The sequence below is a fragment of the Pseudophryne corroboree genome, chromosome 6 (assembly GCF_028390025.1).
Source record: "Pseudophryne corroboree isolate aPseCor3 chromosome 6, aPseCor3.hap2, whole genome shotgun sequence".
Taxonomy (NCBI): domain Eukaryota; kingdom Metazoa; phylum Chordata; class Amphibia; order Anura; family Myobatrachidae; genus Pseudophryne; species Pseudophryne corroboree.
Genome location: NC_086449.1, coordinates 380,275,869 through 380,293,725, shown reverse-complemented (window position 1 = coordinate 380,293,725; position 17,857 = coordinate 380,275,869). Strand labels below are relative to the sequence as shown.

At 42.1% G+C, this 17,857-nt stretch overlaps 1 protein-coding gene across 1 annotated transcript in view; it reads right to left on the bottom strand.

Annotated features, from left to right (window-relative positions):
* Positions 1-5,502: 5,502 nt before the first annotated feature.
* SLC35B4 (solute carrier family 35 member B4) overlaps positions 5,503-17,857 on the bottom strand; it is a 49,963-nt gene continuing 37,608 nt past the window's right edge. Inside the window, exons 6-10 of the mRNA XM_063926756.1 lie at positions 16,964-17,024; positions 14,353-14,462; positions 12,456-12,531; positions 9,986-10,061; positions 5,503-9,630 (exon numbers count right to left, since the gene is read on the bottom strand). Coding sequence (XP_063782826.1) covers positions 9,384-9,630; positions 9,986-10,061; positions 12,456-12,531; positions 14,353-14,462; positions 16,964-17,024 — 570 coding nt within the window. The 3' untranslated portion in view covers positions 5,503-9,383. The remainder of the gene's footprint in view (positions 9,631-9,985; positions 10,062-12,455; positions 12,532-14,352; positions 14,463-16,963; positions 17,025-17,857) is intronic.

Genomic DNA, 17,857 nt, shown 5'->3' with positions numbered 1-17,857 from the left:
GGATAAATACTGGCTGCTTTATTTTTACACTGCAAATTAGATTGCAGATTGAACACACCACACCCAAATCTAACTCTCTCTGCACATGTTATATCTGCCTCCCCTGCAGTGCACATGTTTTTGCCCAATTGCTAACAAAAATCCTGCTGCGATCAACTTGGAATTACCCCCTTAAAGCGAGTACAGGTTCTTCACTAATTCCCAGCCAGGAAAAGGCGAGGGTGCTATATGCTTTTTTTATGGACAATGCACTAATAAACATCATGCAGTATAACCGTTTCTTAAATGGAGTGCTTATCAACAGTGGGTGTGGCTCATTAGGGCGACATACATTGAGTCGACCACGTTTGGTCGATATGCATTATGTTGACATGATCACTAGGTCAACATGGTCATTAGGTCGACATATGCAATGCAGACATGGAAAAGGTCGACATGAGGTGTTTTTCTTTTTTTGGTGTCGTTTTCGTCGAAAAGTCACGGAGAACCCCAATTAGTGCACCATGACCCCTCGCATGGCTCGCCATGCTTCGGGCAAGGTGCCTTGCTGCGCTCGACACAGGTTACCGTTCCCAATTGTAGTCCACGTGGATCGTTAAGTATGAAAAAGGTCAAAAATTAAAAAATTGTGAAAAACTCATGTTGACCTTTTTCCATGTCGACCAAACATGGTCGACCCAATGTATGTCGACCTTAGACCGCAGTCCATAAACAGTGTAAAAGCCAGTAACCGAGTAGTTACTTGGGCAGGGGATATACACCATGGAGATTGCATGGAATGGGCTGGTGGGATGAAGGGAGGTAAAGAGTAAAGGGGGAGGGGAGATAGGTGAAGAGATCAAATGTACAGAAGAGCTAAAATGTATAGAACAGAGTAGAGTGTTGCAGATGTGGAGGTCCATGGAGAAGCATCCTGGCTGAGGGGTGTTATGTTCCATAAGTGAAAGATACTGTTTCATGGCCCAAACGCGTAGAGTAGAAGTCATCCCAGGCATAGCAGGAGAGGCCAAAGTTATATAGACTGCACAGATCATATAGGAGTAAGCCACAGTAATAGACAGGTGGGTAGTGTAGGAGTAGGCCATAGGTCTCTAAGGCCAACTGTGCACAGGTAGGTGGGCAATGGGAATAGGCTATAGGGGTCCTTGCAGGTTTCTTCAGAGGAGGCAACAAGGAGATCCCATAGGATTAAGACACAGGTCTTTCAAACTAAGGAATAGTCCACAGGGAGGTCAGCAGTGAGAAGGCCTTTTGGGGTACTGAGGCCTAAGTTTGGTCCTGTGTGTGATGCGAGGTCTCAAGTAGGACTCAGCTGGAACTGCAGACTGAGTCCCAGAAGAACAGATATGTCAGTTCATAATAGGTACTGCATGATGTTGTAGCCCTTGTAGCAGGACCATGTGGAACAGTACAGGTCCCACAATGGGGAATGGCGACAGGACCCAATAGGCAGGAGGTGGCAAGCACTAGTCAGGAAGGTCACTACCAACCATAGGATAGGTCGAGCAGAGCAGCCCTGGTAGGCTGGCAGCAGCACCAATCCAGGTGCAGGTACACAGGAACAGAGACCAGCGCACAGAAGATTGTATGTAACTTCTTATTATGCCCACTGCTCTACAGAAACATTTTGATGGCAATTTTATTTTTAAGTATGACATTTATTTATTCAGCATAGGTACCATGTATGATATATTCAGCGTGGGTACTAGGGTTTTTTTGATCTGTTATAAAGTTAAAATTTTAATAATTACTACTATTTCCCTGGTATCATCCAGCCAGTGGTACCAGGAGGGACCCAGTGTTACCAAGTATAGGGCTAGGCATTTGTAGGAATATGAGCCTGATGGTTTGGCTGGCCCCCACGCTGGAAACTGAGGCCTGATGCAGAGTTGCACTGTTCTGTTACAGAATAGGGGGTAAAGCTGGATGTTTCCCATACAATTTTACTAGGCCTATACAGCATATGATTCACACAACTGTTTCCACGCTCCAATTTTCTAAAAAGCAAATCAGGTGACTTCTAGGTAAAAACCACCAGCAATGTGATGTTTCAAAACCAAAAAAAAAAAGAAGCCTATTGATAGCCAACCTATGTTATGCGAGACTGGCGTTTGGGATCTCGGCATCAGCATACCGGCGCGGGGATCCCGAACGCCAGAATTCCTAAAGAGGGGCGAGGGCAACGAAGATCCTTGCGGGCTCGCCACAGATACTAATCCCACTCTATGGATGTCAGACACCCCCAAGTGGGAATAGCCCTCGGCTCCCTATCGGCATTCTGGTGTTCGGGATCCCGGCATTGGTATGCGGACCGCTGGGATCCCGAATGCCGGTCTTGTAACTACATACTGTACCAATAAAATTCCCAGACAGTGTAATATTTGGGATACATGAAACAAATTACATGTTTTTATGCTGTTCACTGAAAGATTATTTTTTATTAAAATATTGCAATGAAATGATGTGCTTCTGTAAAATATAGTACATATATAATTATCTTCGTAATTGGCAGTATACATTCATTTCTAAAAAAAAAAAAAAGTATCAGTGGACCAACTGGAATAAACTCTTGCCTTATTGCAATAATAGACTAAAGTTAGAAAATTATGCTAATGTCAAACAGTCTTCTATCCAGACACTACAAGAACTTCCTACAGATGACAAAACTGATGGGGCTTATACATCTATTGGCCGATTCCCCATTCTATCAAAGCCGATCCACCAATCAGCGATCAGTAACACCAACTGGCGGACATCGATCCCTATAATTTTCCAACATATTGTATAAGGAATTGCCCTGATACTTACTTGATGTATGGGCCGCTATAGATATTTTTTCAGATATATTTTATTTATGAACAGTTTCTTATATAGCACAGCAAATTCTGTTGCGTATAAATATTCAATGTTTTATTAAACTAAGCAATTCACCTACTCTTTGTTGAAAAAAAATATTTAACATATATCAAAAGAATAAATAGGACATTGTCTACACATATAAGAGAGTTTATTTAAAATTTATAAATATCCCATACAGAGCAAGTTTACACATTGCAAAAATAGTTACACACTTCCATTTCGGAGAAAAGATGTAAGTGTAAGCTCAACCTCATATAAAAATATACTTTTCATTGATTTAAGTATTTTAAACTGTGCTCTTTGTTCATATTAAAGTTTTATTTGCACCATTACACTGTTGCTCATCTTTAGTTATAATATTCTTTGCAACTACTATTCAGTCCCGTTTTCTCATCTCTGATTGGTAAAAGAATCCACTCACATTACACTGCAAATAGAAAAGCTACTCTCGTTGATGCATGAAGAACTGTAAAATTACACATATCATTTGTTACAAAATGGCACATTTGTCATGATTCCAGCCAGATGTGTATTAACCGTGAAAACTATATTTGTAAATGACACAGATTAGCTGAAATGCATTTTGATTTCCAAACATACACATTTCTTCAAAATTCAGTTTTTAATACAATTTCTTTTATTACAATTTCTAAACTTTGTATTGTCAGATGTGTCACAAAAACAAAAAATAATGGAAATCACTGTTGTAAGGCATCAGTTATGTCTAAAACATAGGCTAACTATTACAATAATTACTGTAAACCTGTATTATATGAATACATATTTGTAAGTTTTTGCATCCTGCATAAACCTCATAAAAGATGAATGTACGTTATAACAATAAAATGATCACACACAAATACAAATGACAGGAACCACTTTTCTTGTAACGGAGTGACTACAACAAACAGAAAAAGCTATTTTTTTCATTTAAAAATATTATATAATTACGAAGAACTGGAGAGTGCAGCAGATCAGAGGGAGGGGCAGGGATGACTGCCCAATAATGGATGTGGATCATCAAGACTAGGTCGACAGTCACTAGGTCGACAGGGTTTGAAGGTCGACAGGGTTTCTAGGTCGACAGGTCAAAAGGTCGACATGAGTTTTTTTGTGTGTGCAGTTTTCTGCGCACAGTGACCAGGAAGCCGAATTAGTGCACTGTGTCCCCTCGCATGGCTCGCGATCTTCGGGCATTACCGTTCCAATCGTAGTCCACATGGATGGTTAAGTATGAAAAAGTTCAAAAAAAGAAAAAAAGAGTGAAAAACTCATGTCGACCTTTTGACCTAGCACATGTCTACCTAGAAACCCTGTCGACCTAGTGACTGTCGACCTAAACAGTGTCGATCTTCAGACCGGATCCCCCCAATAATCAGTGCTTTCATACACTACTTAGTGCTGGGGCAATCTCCATTCACAGCCCAAAGTTGGCTTAATGACTGTCAAGTGGATCAGATCAAACTGAACAATCCAGACCGTTTTTCAGGCTATTATTGATCACTACCATACACTGGACGATAATTGTTCAGATCAGGATAATCAGGCAGACCAGCAAACTGAAGTGTATGGTCAGCCTAAAGCAGTTTACTGAATTTGTACATATGCAATCGGGAATACATATGATTTACCAGCGGCCGGGATCCCGGCAACCAGTATGCCGGCAGCAGGGCGAGCACTAGAAGGCCCCTCGCAGGCTCGCCACGCTGCAGGCATGGTGGCTCGCCACAGGATCTATTCTTCCTTTATGGTTGTCCTGGACACCCATAGGGGGAGAAAAGGCTGTGGTGCCGGGATTCCGGTGGTGATATTTCACCGCCTATCGGGATTCCGGCATCTGCATGGTGACTGCTGGGATCACGATAGTCGGTCTGGTGATCGCCTCCCATACAATTGTTATGGATATAGCTTGTAACTAGTGCCCAAAGCTAAATACAAGGGTAACTCGTTTTTGGAGTAGTAGACAAAACACACGGATGATTTAAGATGTGAAAGTGCTGACCCTTGTAATACATGCTGACATTCACGTTTTGACAATATACTCGCTTCTTTCATTCATTAATCCTTATTATGTGACATACTGGGCTTTTAGCTTCTGTTTACGCAGTCATCGGACCGGATTCAGAGTTGTACGGCATTGCACAGCCACAGGGAAGCGTACAACTACTTTGCAAATGTAGCAGCAGTTCCCTATTTACACCAGATGTCTATAGCTGTATCAGCATATTAGTTGTACGGTATTGCACTGCCGCTTCCCTGCTTCTGTATCCGCTGCTACATCCTAGGATGCAACGTTCAACGATAACGATCAGTGACGTCACCGCCCGCATTTCCGAACATGCAGCTCAGCCTGACATTGATGGGTTGAGCTGCATGTCAGATCAATACTAGTGATCACTGAACGATGTGCGGGAGCGCGCATCACTCATCGTGCACCAATATTACCCCCATACACACTGGACGATATAAGCCTAAAAAGAAATGATAACGACATTTACTGTATGTCGTTATCGTTTATTTTTTAGGCTCAAATCGCTTCGTGCAGGCATGTCCAAACTGCGGCCCTCCAGCTGTTGTTAAACTACATATCCCAGCATGCCCTGACACAGTTTTGCTGTCAGAGAATGCTAAAGTTGTGTCAGGGCATGCTGGGATGTGTAGTTTGTCAACAGCTGGAGGGCCACAGTTTGGACATGCCTGGCTTAGTGTGTACACTACCAGCCTTTAGACACTGGGCCCACCTATATTTTCCCTGCACAGATTATTTATTGACACATACACATAACACAGGGGTTAGTTTTCAGTCAGACTCCAGTTAACCTACCAGTATGTTTGTGGATTGTGGGGGGAGAACTGAAGTACAGAGAACATACAAACCCCACCCAGATAGGGTCTTGGAGGGAATCAAACCTGAGACCTCAGAGTTGTGAGGAAATATTGCCCGAGCTGCACTGTTCTGTTTGTGCAAAGGAAACAAAGCACTGAGATGTAGGGAGATTAAAAACAGAGGAGATTTAGGATAGATGTAAAAGTGAGAGAAGCGAATAGCAGGATAAATGCAGAACATCCAGTTGGTGCTGCAACTTCCACCATAAAAAGCAACAGCAAATAATCGCTCAGCTGCGTTAACATTAACATTGAGTGTGGTTTGCAGTCAGGCCCTTAGGGGTATATTTACTAACGTGTGGGTTTATAGAAGTGGAGATGTTGCCCATAGCAACCTAGCAGATTGTACTAACCATTTATCTAGCACCTTCTAGAAGACAATAGCTAGAATCTGATTGGTTGCTATGGGCAACATCTCACCTTCTATAAACCTGCACTTTAGTAAATATACCCCTTAGTGTACATTTGCACTATCCCTATACTGTGTCTAGTAAAATCAGATGCATCTGTGTGTGTGCTTAAGTCTCAGTAGCCTTGAATTCCACCTACATGCCCACAGAACACTTGGCCTACATGCAAACGCCCCGTTACACCCACAAGTGGCTGAGATGCGTACGACTATGAATTGTGTATACTGTAGTTGTGCAAAGTCTATATGGTCAGCTATGGAGCATTCACATTGCAAACAATAAATAAATAAATCACAAGATCCCTCCGCAGAAGGACTTGTGTGCAGCTATGAGGGAGCCCCGTATTATCCATTTAAGGTAGATATTCAAAAAGTATGTCATTTTGTGTAATACCGCATATAAAATCATATCTGCTTATGAACATGAAGACCATAGAGAAAATATTCTTGTCCACTGTAAAACCCTGTATAACTGTACTTATTCCATGGCAGCAAAATAATTATCCATGTTCAGATCATCTGCACTTAGAGAAAACCTGATCACTGGACAGCCTGAAGGTCAAAGACAGGACAAAAGGAGATCTCCATGCTAATACATTCTATATTATGAAGCTGATTGTGGGCGTAATTCAGACCTGATCGCAGCAGCAAATTTGTTAGGTAATGGGCAAAACCATGTGCAGTGCAGGTGGGGCAGATGTAACATGTGCAGAGAGAGTGCATATAGACAGCATAACATTTGACCTAAAGAGGAAGAAACATAATGAAGAATTGACATTTGCCCCATCTGTCTTACATTTACAGGGCTATCTGTTATAATGATGGAGGGGTTTGGTTAAACAGTTTAAGGCGTTATTACTTTGTTTACAAACTTCTACTTGGACAGAAAACGCAACTTTAACCGATGAAGAGAGGAGTTTTACAGTGTAAGTTTTTGGTCTAGATTTGAACCTTTCGAAAAACTATTTCCAGAGATGAATGATACCCTGTAATAAGAACTCTCAACAGACTGCTTGCGCTGTCAGTTTCCACAGCAATCTACTAGGGTGGATTTTTCTTGCTTGATTTCCAGTTAAATAATGTTCGGACAGCTTGGTTTTGTGCTTCTGTAGTTTGAGAGGGATGTAGTTATGCAAAGGCCTCTAAATGCCGACTAGCAGGGACTATTCCCACTCGTGGGTGTCCACGACACACAGAATTGGAATAGCACCTGTTGCGAGCACAACTCGCCACCGAGCCCGCAAAGGGCTTGGTTGTGCTTGCTTCCCCCACCAGCATTCTGCTGGCAGGATCTCGCGGTTGGTATACTGACCGCCGGGATCCCCAGCGCCGGTAAGCCATACCCAACACATTTGGGAGACCATTTTAAATGACATTTTTATACAAGGTGTTATCATCTGCATGCACAGAATTACACAAAAATAGAAAACTTCAATTCAGCACACATGTGAAAAAGTACTGTATATAACTACTATAAGAATACGCTATTTGCTATATGCTGGCTAATACAGATTCTTGTCCATCTCCGTTTCATTACTACCCCCTCCACTTACGTTTTTTTCTACTAAAAAAAAATAATCCCAAAAAACTAAAAGTGTATAGATTTAAAAATATCTTCAGTGAGCAGACAATGGGACCTACTTTAATAATGCATCACAGTTGTGTATTTTAAATGTTTCTATTGTATTAGTATTTGTGTACATAAAAATCATCAAATAAAAACTGGAAGGCGCAAAACACCCATAAAAAGCATTATTCCTCCTCCCAAATAAAAGAACTAGGTTAAGAATCCAAATTATGGTATGACAGAATGACCATACATTATTGGTGAAGAGGACTGCAGACATGCCGCTGGGACGGAGCACAGTTACCCATGACCCATTTGCTCTTAGCAGCTATCACAGGTAGTCTGTTGCATTTTATTAGTACTACTGAGAACGGACTAATACTGGCCAGAAAAATTCAGAAAATAAAAGAAGTAAATCCTGGTGCAGCAAATATGTACACTTGCTGTGCAGACCAATCCCTATAAGAAGCCATAACAATGGTGCCTCAAGAAAGAGTACACATTCTACATGACTAGAAAAGACGGTAGATCTGTGTACTGTACGCACCACCTGGGACAGAACTGTCAACCATGATCTTGTAGTTTCATACTTTCTCTTTATTACAGGTATTCTAAAGCTGGGTACACACCATGCGACATTGCGATCCAGTGATGCAATGCAATGATACATCGCATATGCCATACACAGTAAATGGTCTGGTGAACAATCAGGGATGCTTTCAGAAACCGTGGGGCCCAAGACTGTCAAAACTTACCGTTCTGGGCGCCGGTAGCCACTCCCAGGACAAGGTTACAAAACACCAGGTGGTGTCCCCAAGCACAACCGCGGCAGGGTCGGGACCACACCTGCCCTGCAAATTCAAAATGCTGGCACCGCTGCCCCTCTATGGCAGCCTGTGGTGCAGTCCAGTCCACACCACTGCTATGCGGGCCCCCTCATGGTCAGGGCATGGGACTGGAGTCCCGGCAGTCCTCCGATGGTAGCCCTGTGTACAACCATGCAATGTATCATTACATGCTGCATGTAACACCGCGGCAGACGTGGAATCGTTCCATTGGATGGGCAGCACTTCCAATGGGACGATTCAATGAATGACGACTGGATAAAATGTGTACGATATATTGTTCTGATCGGTGGCAATATATCTTATAGTGTGTAACCAACTTAACTCAGTTTATGTAAATACTATGAAACTAACAATACTGACAACAGAAAAAAAGTCTAAATGAGACTGTAACATGTATCTTTGTCAAAACATTGGCCTGTAAATCTGTGACTGCACAAACATCCCCAAGTACCCTCTACATAAAAGAATATAAAATATGGAGTCATTTCATCATTGAAACTAACCAAATAATTTTCAGACGGCTCAGTCTACAGTACGCGCTCCCTCCCCAGTCACACCAAGATGCCTGGTTACAGGTTCTTCTACTTCTATGCAAGTCAGTCATTAAAATCACCTAGAATTGAAATCGAAGAGCAGTGATACAATGACATAATGGGTCCATTGTTATCTACCTATTATCTTCCTATTCTCACAGTAGCAAACCTGTACATAGAAAAAAGACAACAGTTAGGAGGCTTCCAATGACATAAGCTTATAGAAGGAACACTCCCAGTATTGCACACTGTAGGCTGCAGCATTCTGCACAACATGACACCTAGTCTTTCTTTGTTTCCTTCCTGTACTTGCTGGAAGCAGCCTGGATACTGTTCCACACCTCAGTGTACAGCAGTGTGCCCACAAAAACTAGTAATGTGCCAATCCAGTGCCAGGTGGTAAAAGGATTATTAAAGTACAGGATAGAAAAGATGAGGCTGAGGAATTTGCGCAGTGTGACGACCAGGGTAACGGTGAGAGAGGGACACTCAGTGGTAAGGATGAATACTCCCCGGATGCACACATATCTTGTAAAAAGCGTTAAGGCAAAGTGAGACACAGCAAACATTCAAATTCTCGTAAGAAGAGATTGCATCATATACACTGAGGGGCATCACCCAACTGCGGCGGTTACAGCAATCTCCACAGTGGAGATCAATAGATATATATAAAAAGGATGTGATCTATTATTAAAATACCCAAATACTTTAACCCAGCTGGTGGGATCAATACCATATGCTATACTCATTATGAAATGAAATATACAGTGACGTTTTGCAAGAGCACTAATCAGGTGCACACCAGATGGACTAGCTGCTATCTCGGGGGGAAAGGTGAAACAGATGTAACAGAACAGCTGGAGCATCTCTCTGACAAGGATACTGAGTGATCACGTTCATGAGCAGATAAAACCACATGATCGGCATCTGGATTCCCAGCAGCGGCAGCGTGAACATTTCTGAAATACATTGAAAATGGACGGTACAACCTCATGGGAATGGTGTCAAGATGCAGGTTTGCAGATTATTTCATTACAAGAAGGTACTTTGTGTATTACGGACGTAGAAGATCTACTGATCTCGGACATTGATGAAGTGCTGCTTTGGACTCATGGCACTAATCTCCTTCATATGGCAAAATCTGCGTCACAACCAAACCACGCATTTAGTATCCTGGACCTTTAAACAATTTCCCCTTTAAAGTTTTACTACTCAGCCATCGAGATTTTCACTCGTCAATGTAAAAGTTATTTCAGACCTGACAGTTTCACACATTTGATACTTTTTGCTATTTTAGCACAATAATATAAACTTGGCAGTACAAATCCAATCAGCTGTAATATTTGACTTTTTATTATAAAGCAATTGGCACACATTTTCCCAATATCTAAAAAAATGTTCTTAGCATGATTCAGGTGCAAGTGGAGCGGAAAATGACATTTAATTTAGTTTATTTGCTCCAGAGTCTGCAATAGACTACATCTTTCTAGTCTACACTAAGGATACTTTAAGCCAGGATCATTTACCAACTGTGAAACTAAAGGCCCGTACACACTAGCCGATAAAGTAAACGTCATTGCTCATTTTGACCCTTCCTGAGAGACGTTGTGTACTATATCGACTAGTGTGTAAGCTGTAAACGACGAGCGATGCGTGGCCCCGCGGGTCGTTAATGACCCTTGGTTTCGGCCGTGCATGCAGTTCAAGTTGGACTTATCGTCCAAAACTGCATGCTTGGGACGGCCGCGGTATGACATCACTGCAATATCGCTGTGTACGCTCGCCGTTGGGTGGCCCGGCCCAGGAGGGGAAACACTAGGCGATGGCGCTCAATGAGAACATCGCCTAGTGTGTACCCACCTTAAGACTGGGTACACACATGCAGATGCACAGATATATGTTTCAGATACAGGATATTGGCATCGGCTGCAGGGCCGATCAGATATGTCTGTGAGCTACGTTGTTAACAGACATATCAGGTGTAAACACTCGCTTGTTGCTAAAACAAGGTTATATCATTCTAGTGTGTACCCAGCATGACACTAAGCAGTGTATACACACTGGCACACTCACATGCAATGCTTTTTTCTGTATTCATCTGCTCTGGTATTTTGCTGGGGTAATAAATCAGTGAGGAAATAGGGCATGCATAATCCTATGCACATTACAGCAGGGCAGTAAAACATCAAACAGTAAATGCCTACTATATGAACTTGCCATATTTTCCCCTAACATAATGATTGTATCATCTCATTTTACTACTGTTCTATCGTGAAAGTAAATGGATATCAGAGCTTTCTAGAGAAGGATGCAAATAAGCAAGGTAATTATAATGGTAGTTTAAAAGGTGAATGATTCTCTGAGGAAATGTTTTAACAGTTGGAAACTAGTTCCAGCTCTCTAGTCACGTGTGACAAGCAATCAATGCTCTGGGGTAGAAGTACCAAACCATGGAGAGGGATAAAGTACCAACCAGGTAATTAGCATAGGTGTGCGCAGGGGGGGTGCCTGGTGCGCACAAGCACCCCCTAATGTCTGGCACCCCGATCTCACATGCCTGATGCAGCGATAGCCGAGCAGGCTGATTACTGTCCCCTCTGCGCTGCACCCTGTCAGGACTGCATTACTGACCGGACGCATGGGTTAATCAAGGGTGCCACTGCCACTGGCTTTCAAACTCCCGGCTCCACCTCCATGTACAAAAACAGCGTGATGTGATTACATCATGCTGCTCGCATGCCCACCCACCACATGCCCACCTCGTTCCTTCTATGCTATGCCAACGCCAGCCACTGATGAGGAGCAGCATGCAGCCAGCGTTCCTCTTAGGAAGGCAAATTCAATACTGGCAGGCGGTCGGCAGCAACATTGACACGTCACTCGTTTTTCCAGCAGCAGCAGTACTAGTCTGCGACTGTCAGTGTCAATGAGTGACTGACTTGTAAGTAAGCTGCTGCAGCTTGCAGAGGAAAGAGAGGGGGAGCCAGACCAGGCTGAGGAGGAGCAGTGTAATTACAGTGAGTGCCTTCAGGGGTGTTTGTTTGGTGCACACCACAACATCTGACAGTGTATCTGCTTTATTAGGATTGGTACAAGGGTGGATATTTTATATTGCGTTGACCGTCAATAGATGGTGCTAGACACGCCCAAAAGGCGGAGCTAGACACACCCCTCCGACGGTGCACCCCCTAATAAAATGTGCTGTGCACGCCTTTGGTAATCAGCTTATACTGTAACTGTCATTTTTCAAACACAGCCTGTAACATGGCAGATATGAACGGATTGTCTGGTACGTCATCTCTCTCAGAGGTTTGATACATCGCCACCTCTGTGAGAGGACTCTTCACACTCACCACTCTGACTGAACATTACAGCATGGTTATAGATGTCTGGTGCAAGAAGCAGGAATCCTGGCAAGGGTAAAGCATGCTGTCAACAGGGAAAAACAAAATCATTAACTGATTACAACGTTGCCTTAAAGGTCATCATACAAGACAGACAATATAAACCCTAGCACAGGGAAATAACATTCACTTCTCTTATACTATAAATCATAACAAATGTTATAACCGTAATTATTGCCAATGATAACGGTCTTCTACTACATGCAAGACGAGTAACCAAAGTATCCAAGTTTAGGAAGGGGATTTTAATTGATTTCAATAAAACAAACCACAGTATTGAAACTAATTGCACACTGTAGCTTTTAAAATAAGTTTCCAGCAAAAAAATAGCCCCTGCTCTTAATAAAATATTAGGTCCTGTTGGTCTCATATTAGAACACAAGTATTATTAACATATAGATGTGTCCTCATACAGCTTGCGGCAATACGGCACTCAGCAGGAAATGCCTGGCATGACAGGTCCCATGCAACTCCGTTAGCATAGGGAGTCTTTTTTTTTTTGCTGAAAATGTGTCTTGTTCGCATCGCTATGTGGCAGACTTTGCTGATTAAAATGCTATGCGGCATGACTATCTTCTGTGTGCGTCTGTACCTGCATATGAAATGGTACGTTACAGTGTTTTCTAGGAAAACACTGTAATGTAGCATTTCGTATGCAGTTACAGCCGTGGTCACACACAGAATATAGGCATGTCGAATATCATTTTAATCAGCATAAGCTGCTTGTACGTCAATTTTGCATTTGTTTTGTGAATAAGACATTTTAATGGAAAAAGTTGCACGTAAAAACACTCGTTGCTACTGAGTCACACCACGGCGTGACTAGAATCGCTTTTTAACATGCAGGGAGTCTAGATGTACAGTAAGTGGACACATCTTTAGATGCATATTATATGTCGCCGCTAAAATCATAGTGCTGCATAACTAAACACAACAATTATCTGCTGATGGAAACGGAAATAAGTTCTATTTCAATAATATACTGCATACATGCTTAAAAAGGACCACACTATAGAGATGGAGTTACACAGTATGAAATGCAGCAGCCAGTATAGGACACAAATAACTTGTGGGAAACCAGTCACATGACATGGACAGTCACAGACAGGCTTTCAACAAGCATGTATTATTAACCAAGCAACTCAGGATGAGCAGAGCTGCATATTACTTGATGCTACATACATTCAGGGTGTCCCCTATTTCTAAAAATAACAAAAAAAGAGAACTCATTGTAGCAATGCATGCAAAGGTGCAACAAATAGAATGACAATGCACATCAGAATAGCACACTCTGGACCAGGGATGTGTAAACTGGCCAGAGCCTGTAGAGTAGGCCATTACCATCATCAGGCATGTACATTAATGCTTGGGCTAGGCAGAACTGTTGTCGCCCCACAGCCCTTGCTTCTTACATCGGGCCATTTTTACGATGCTAACGCGGTTCCTAGATGACCGCAATTTGCCTTTGTGCAGTCACCATCTGCCACAATAAACCATACCCTCCTCTCTCCCATGCTGAAAAATACATGGTGTCAATGGCTTTGTACTGTATAACACCCTGGACTATACTGCAGAGGTTCCCAAACTCGGCCCTCAAGGCACTCTAATGGTCCAGGTTTGAAGGATATCCATGCTTGAGCACAGGTGAATTAGGCCACCATTTGATTTAACCATCTGTGCTCAGCCATGGGTATCCTTTAACCTGGACCATTAGGGTGCTTTGAGGACCAAGTTTGGGAACCTCTGCTATATTGTATGGATTATTAAGGCTTCTCAGATAACTGCCACAGACACTTCCACATACCACTGTGAGAAATGCCCTAGCGTTATATGGAGCATGTCTTACATTGTAAAATAATGCTTCCTTGGAATGTTTCCCATATTCCTTGTACAGTGTCTCCTGGAAGATCCCCATTCTGGCTGACAGAAGAAGGGCAAAGGTCAGAGCAGCAATACCTATGAAACACAGCAGAAACTCTCATTAAAACAACATTCCTGAAAGCCTCAATTACTCCATCAATTACTCCACATTTTTCCCCATCTGTAGAAACTTCTCTTACGTTACATCACTTATGCTACTCCGTCAAAGGAGAGTATTGGCAGGGTGCAATGTGATCCTTTAAATCTAAATGACAGTTTTATTGCTTTCCCCCATCTAATATTCATTTCCAGAGCGATAGTAGAACAGATGTGCACCAGGCTCATCTCACATGTTCTTTGTATAGAAATAAATGTAAAGAAAGAGCATTAGCTCTCAGTTCTCTCACTATTTATCATCTACACAAGATATTACAAAGCTTAGTACTTTTGAAAAGCTGAATGTAACCGCTTTCTTGCTGTAATAAAGTTCACCTGGGGCCTCGTTCTGCTCTGAAATGGTGTCAGCACTCTTCAGGGGATATCTCTAGTGCTGGGTGTCAGTGACACAGACTCCACTGGGGGTGCTATGAACCATCTGGTACAATTTATAAAAGCTTGGACAGAGATAAAGTGGAGAAAGACAACGTGCCAACCAATCAGCTTCTGTAATTTTACAGTCTTTATTAGAGCTGATTGGTTGGTACTTTATCTCTATACCCCTTAAAGAAGAAATCAATGCAATGATGTCACTACAACTTTCCCCAGCAGAGGGCATTCCCTAGGCAGTGCAGTAAAGATCAGGTGGTAAAATGCATTCAGTGGCGGAATGTAACAGTCATACATCACGGATGGTTCTGCCTCCAAACTGGCACATTTATTTTGTAGTCATTTGGAGGGTCTTTCACAAACCGCTGGTGTGGCGTGGAAGCTTACAAATGGCAAAACTGCTGGTAAGTTGGTTGAAAACTGCAAGATGTTAAATCAAATGAGCCAGAAAAACCTCCGTAAAAGCCATGTGGCCATACACTTAAGAATTATGTGGGCAATCATTATCGTTGATTAAGGGGGAAAAACACAGTTAACATTTATCTTATGGGGCAAAATTATTTTATGAATATATTAATTTGGACAAATGGATATAGGATAAGCATAGCCTGGCCTTAATGAAGTGACAATAAAATAGGGGATCACAACGACCCCCTACTCTCACCAACACCTTTGTAAAGCTGTTCTCTGAAGTCCATCTTTGACCTTTGCCTGTTGGTAAAGTCTTAGAATGGGACATGGAGTCCTTGAGATCTATGGAAAAAAGAAGCTGCTCATGGGGATAATTCCAAGTTGATCGCAGCAGGATGTTTTTTTTAGCAATTGGGCAAAACCATGTGCACTGCAGGGGAGCAGATATAACATGTGCAGATATAGTTAGATTTGGGTGGGTTATTTTGTTTCTGTGCAGGGTAAATACTGGCTGCTTTATTTTTACACTGCAAATTAGATTGCAGATTGAACACACCACACCCAAATCTAACTCTCTCTGCACATGTTATATCTGCTCCCCTGCAGTGCACATGGTTTTGCCCAATTGCTAACAAAAACCCTGTTGCTATCAACTTGGAATTACCCCCCATATTCCTTGAATGTCACAATTTTGATTACATCTCAAAGTAAAATAGTCTCAAAGTTATTGAGGGAGCTCAGGTCCAAATTAGACTGATCAATCGATTAGTACTACAGAGGTTAGAGTAATACCAATTGAAATGTTCTTAATGAGGTATGGGTATTTTAAAGTCATGGAAAACCACAGCCTGCAGATAGCTTGAGAAATTATGTTCTGGGCTGTAAGGGAAAAAGTAATAAAAAAAACTAAACAAACAAAACATGGCTCAGTATGAGGTACTAATTTCAGGATGTAGCGGGAAGTTTCCCGCCCAACACTATTCAAGTAACTATTCATTGGGAGGAATTCAAATGTTTGAAAAGTCGGTTTTGCGTTTGTTTTTTCCTATCTAATAAATAGGAAAAAACAGACACCCAACTGACTTTTCAAACAATTGCATCTCCCCCATTGTCTTTCAAAATTCTCCCACTCTTCTGTTTATATATAAATACTAAATATCCTCTAAATTTACTGGACATGAGCAGTCTGATACTTTTCAACAAAACGTTTTACTATAATAAACTTAAAGAGGTAACCTGATGAAGGAAAACACCTTTAATCTGTCCATGAAAAGTAAAACAAGGAGGCTCAAAAAATTTGAGAATTGCACTGTACTAGTTTGTGTACATACAAATCACTTGGCTTTTTGTGAGTGGTGATTGCTTCCACCCAGGCAGTGGAGAGGGAAATCTCAGAGCTACAGTTCCGCCAGATGGAGATGAGAAATGAGTTTCCACCCTGGCAGTTATGGTGAGGATACCAAAGTTTTTTCTAGTCAGCAACAAGGGAGGCCAGCCATTATTACAGAGATCAGTCAATAGAACATAAATAGGAGTGATTAATTGTCAGGCTGAGAATAATGCAGCCTGCAGTCTGTACCGTAACAGCCAAACGTACATACTGGTGTGGTCCTGTTTGATGCATTGTATACAGTACGTACCTAAAAGCCACCAGAGAAAGGCTTCAAACCCCTCATCTTTGCTGGATGTTGAATAGGTTGCCTACAAGAGAAAAAATAAAAGCGCTGTAATGGGGGTGACTATTAATAAAGCTGCACTCTAGGCTAGTCATGGGACTTATCACTGATAATTGGAAATTGGAATTTGGCAGATGAGGGGCGTTTCTATAATTCAGGGCAAGATTCCTACATTTAATCAATGCACAAACCAATGAAAACTACTCTCTAATCAAGATGACAGATATTATAGGACATCAGGGCATGGAATAACAGCCTTTGCAGGGTGATACACGTTTTTAGCTCCCTAAAGTGTCTGATAGAACACCCCCAGCAGAAAAAAAACAAAAAAAAAAAACAGCTGATCATGCAATTGCAGAGGTCTCCGAGAAGTACCACCCTCTTATTAAAAATAAGATTTTACTTACCGATAAATCTATTTCTCATAGTCCGTAGTGGATGCTGGGGACTCCGTCAGGACCATGGGGAATAGCGGCTCCGCAGGAGACAGGGCACAAAAGCAAGCTTTTAGGATCACATGGTGTGTACTGGCTCCTCCCCCTATGACCCTCCTCCAAGCCTCAGTTAGGTACTGTGCCCGGACGAGCGTACACAATAAGGAAGGATCTTGAATCCCGGGTAAGACTCATACCAGCCACACCAATCACACCGTACAACTTGTGATTTGAACCCAGTTAACAGTATGATAACAATGAAGTAGCCTCTAAAAAAGATGGCTCACAACAATAATAACCCGATTTTTTTGTAACAATAACTATGTACAAGTAATGCAGACAATCCGCACTTGGGATGGGCGCCCAGCATCCACTACGGACTATGAGAAATAGATTTATCGGTAAGTAAAATCTTATTTTCTCT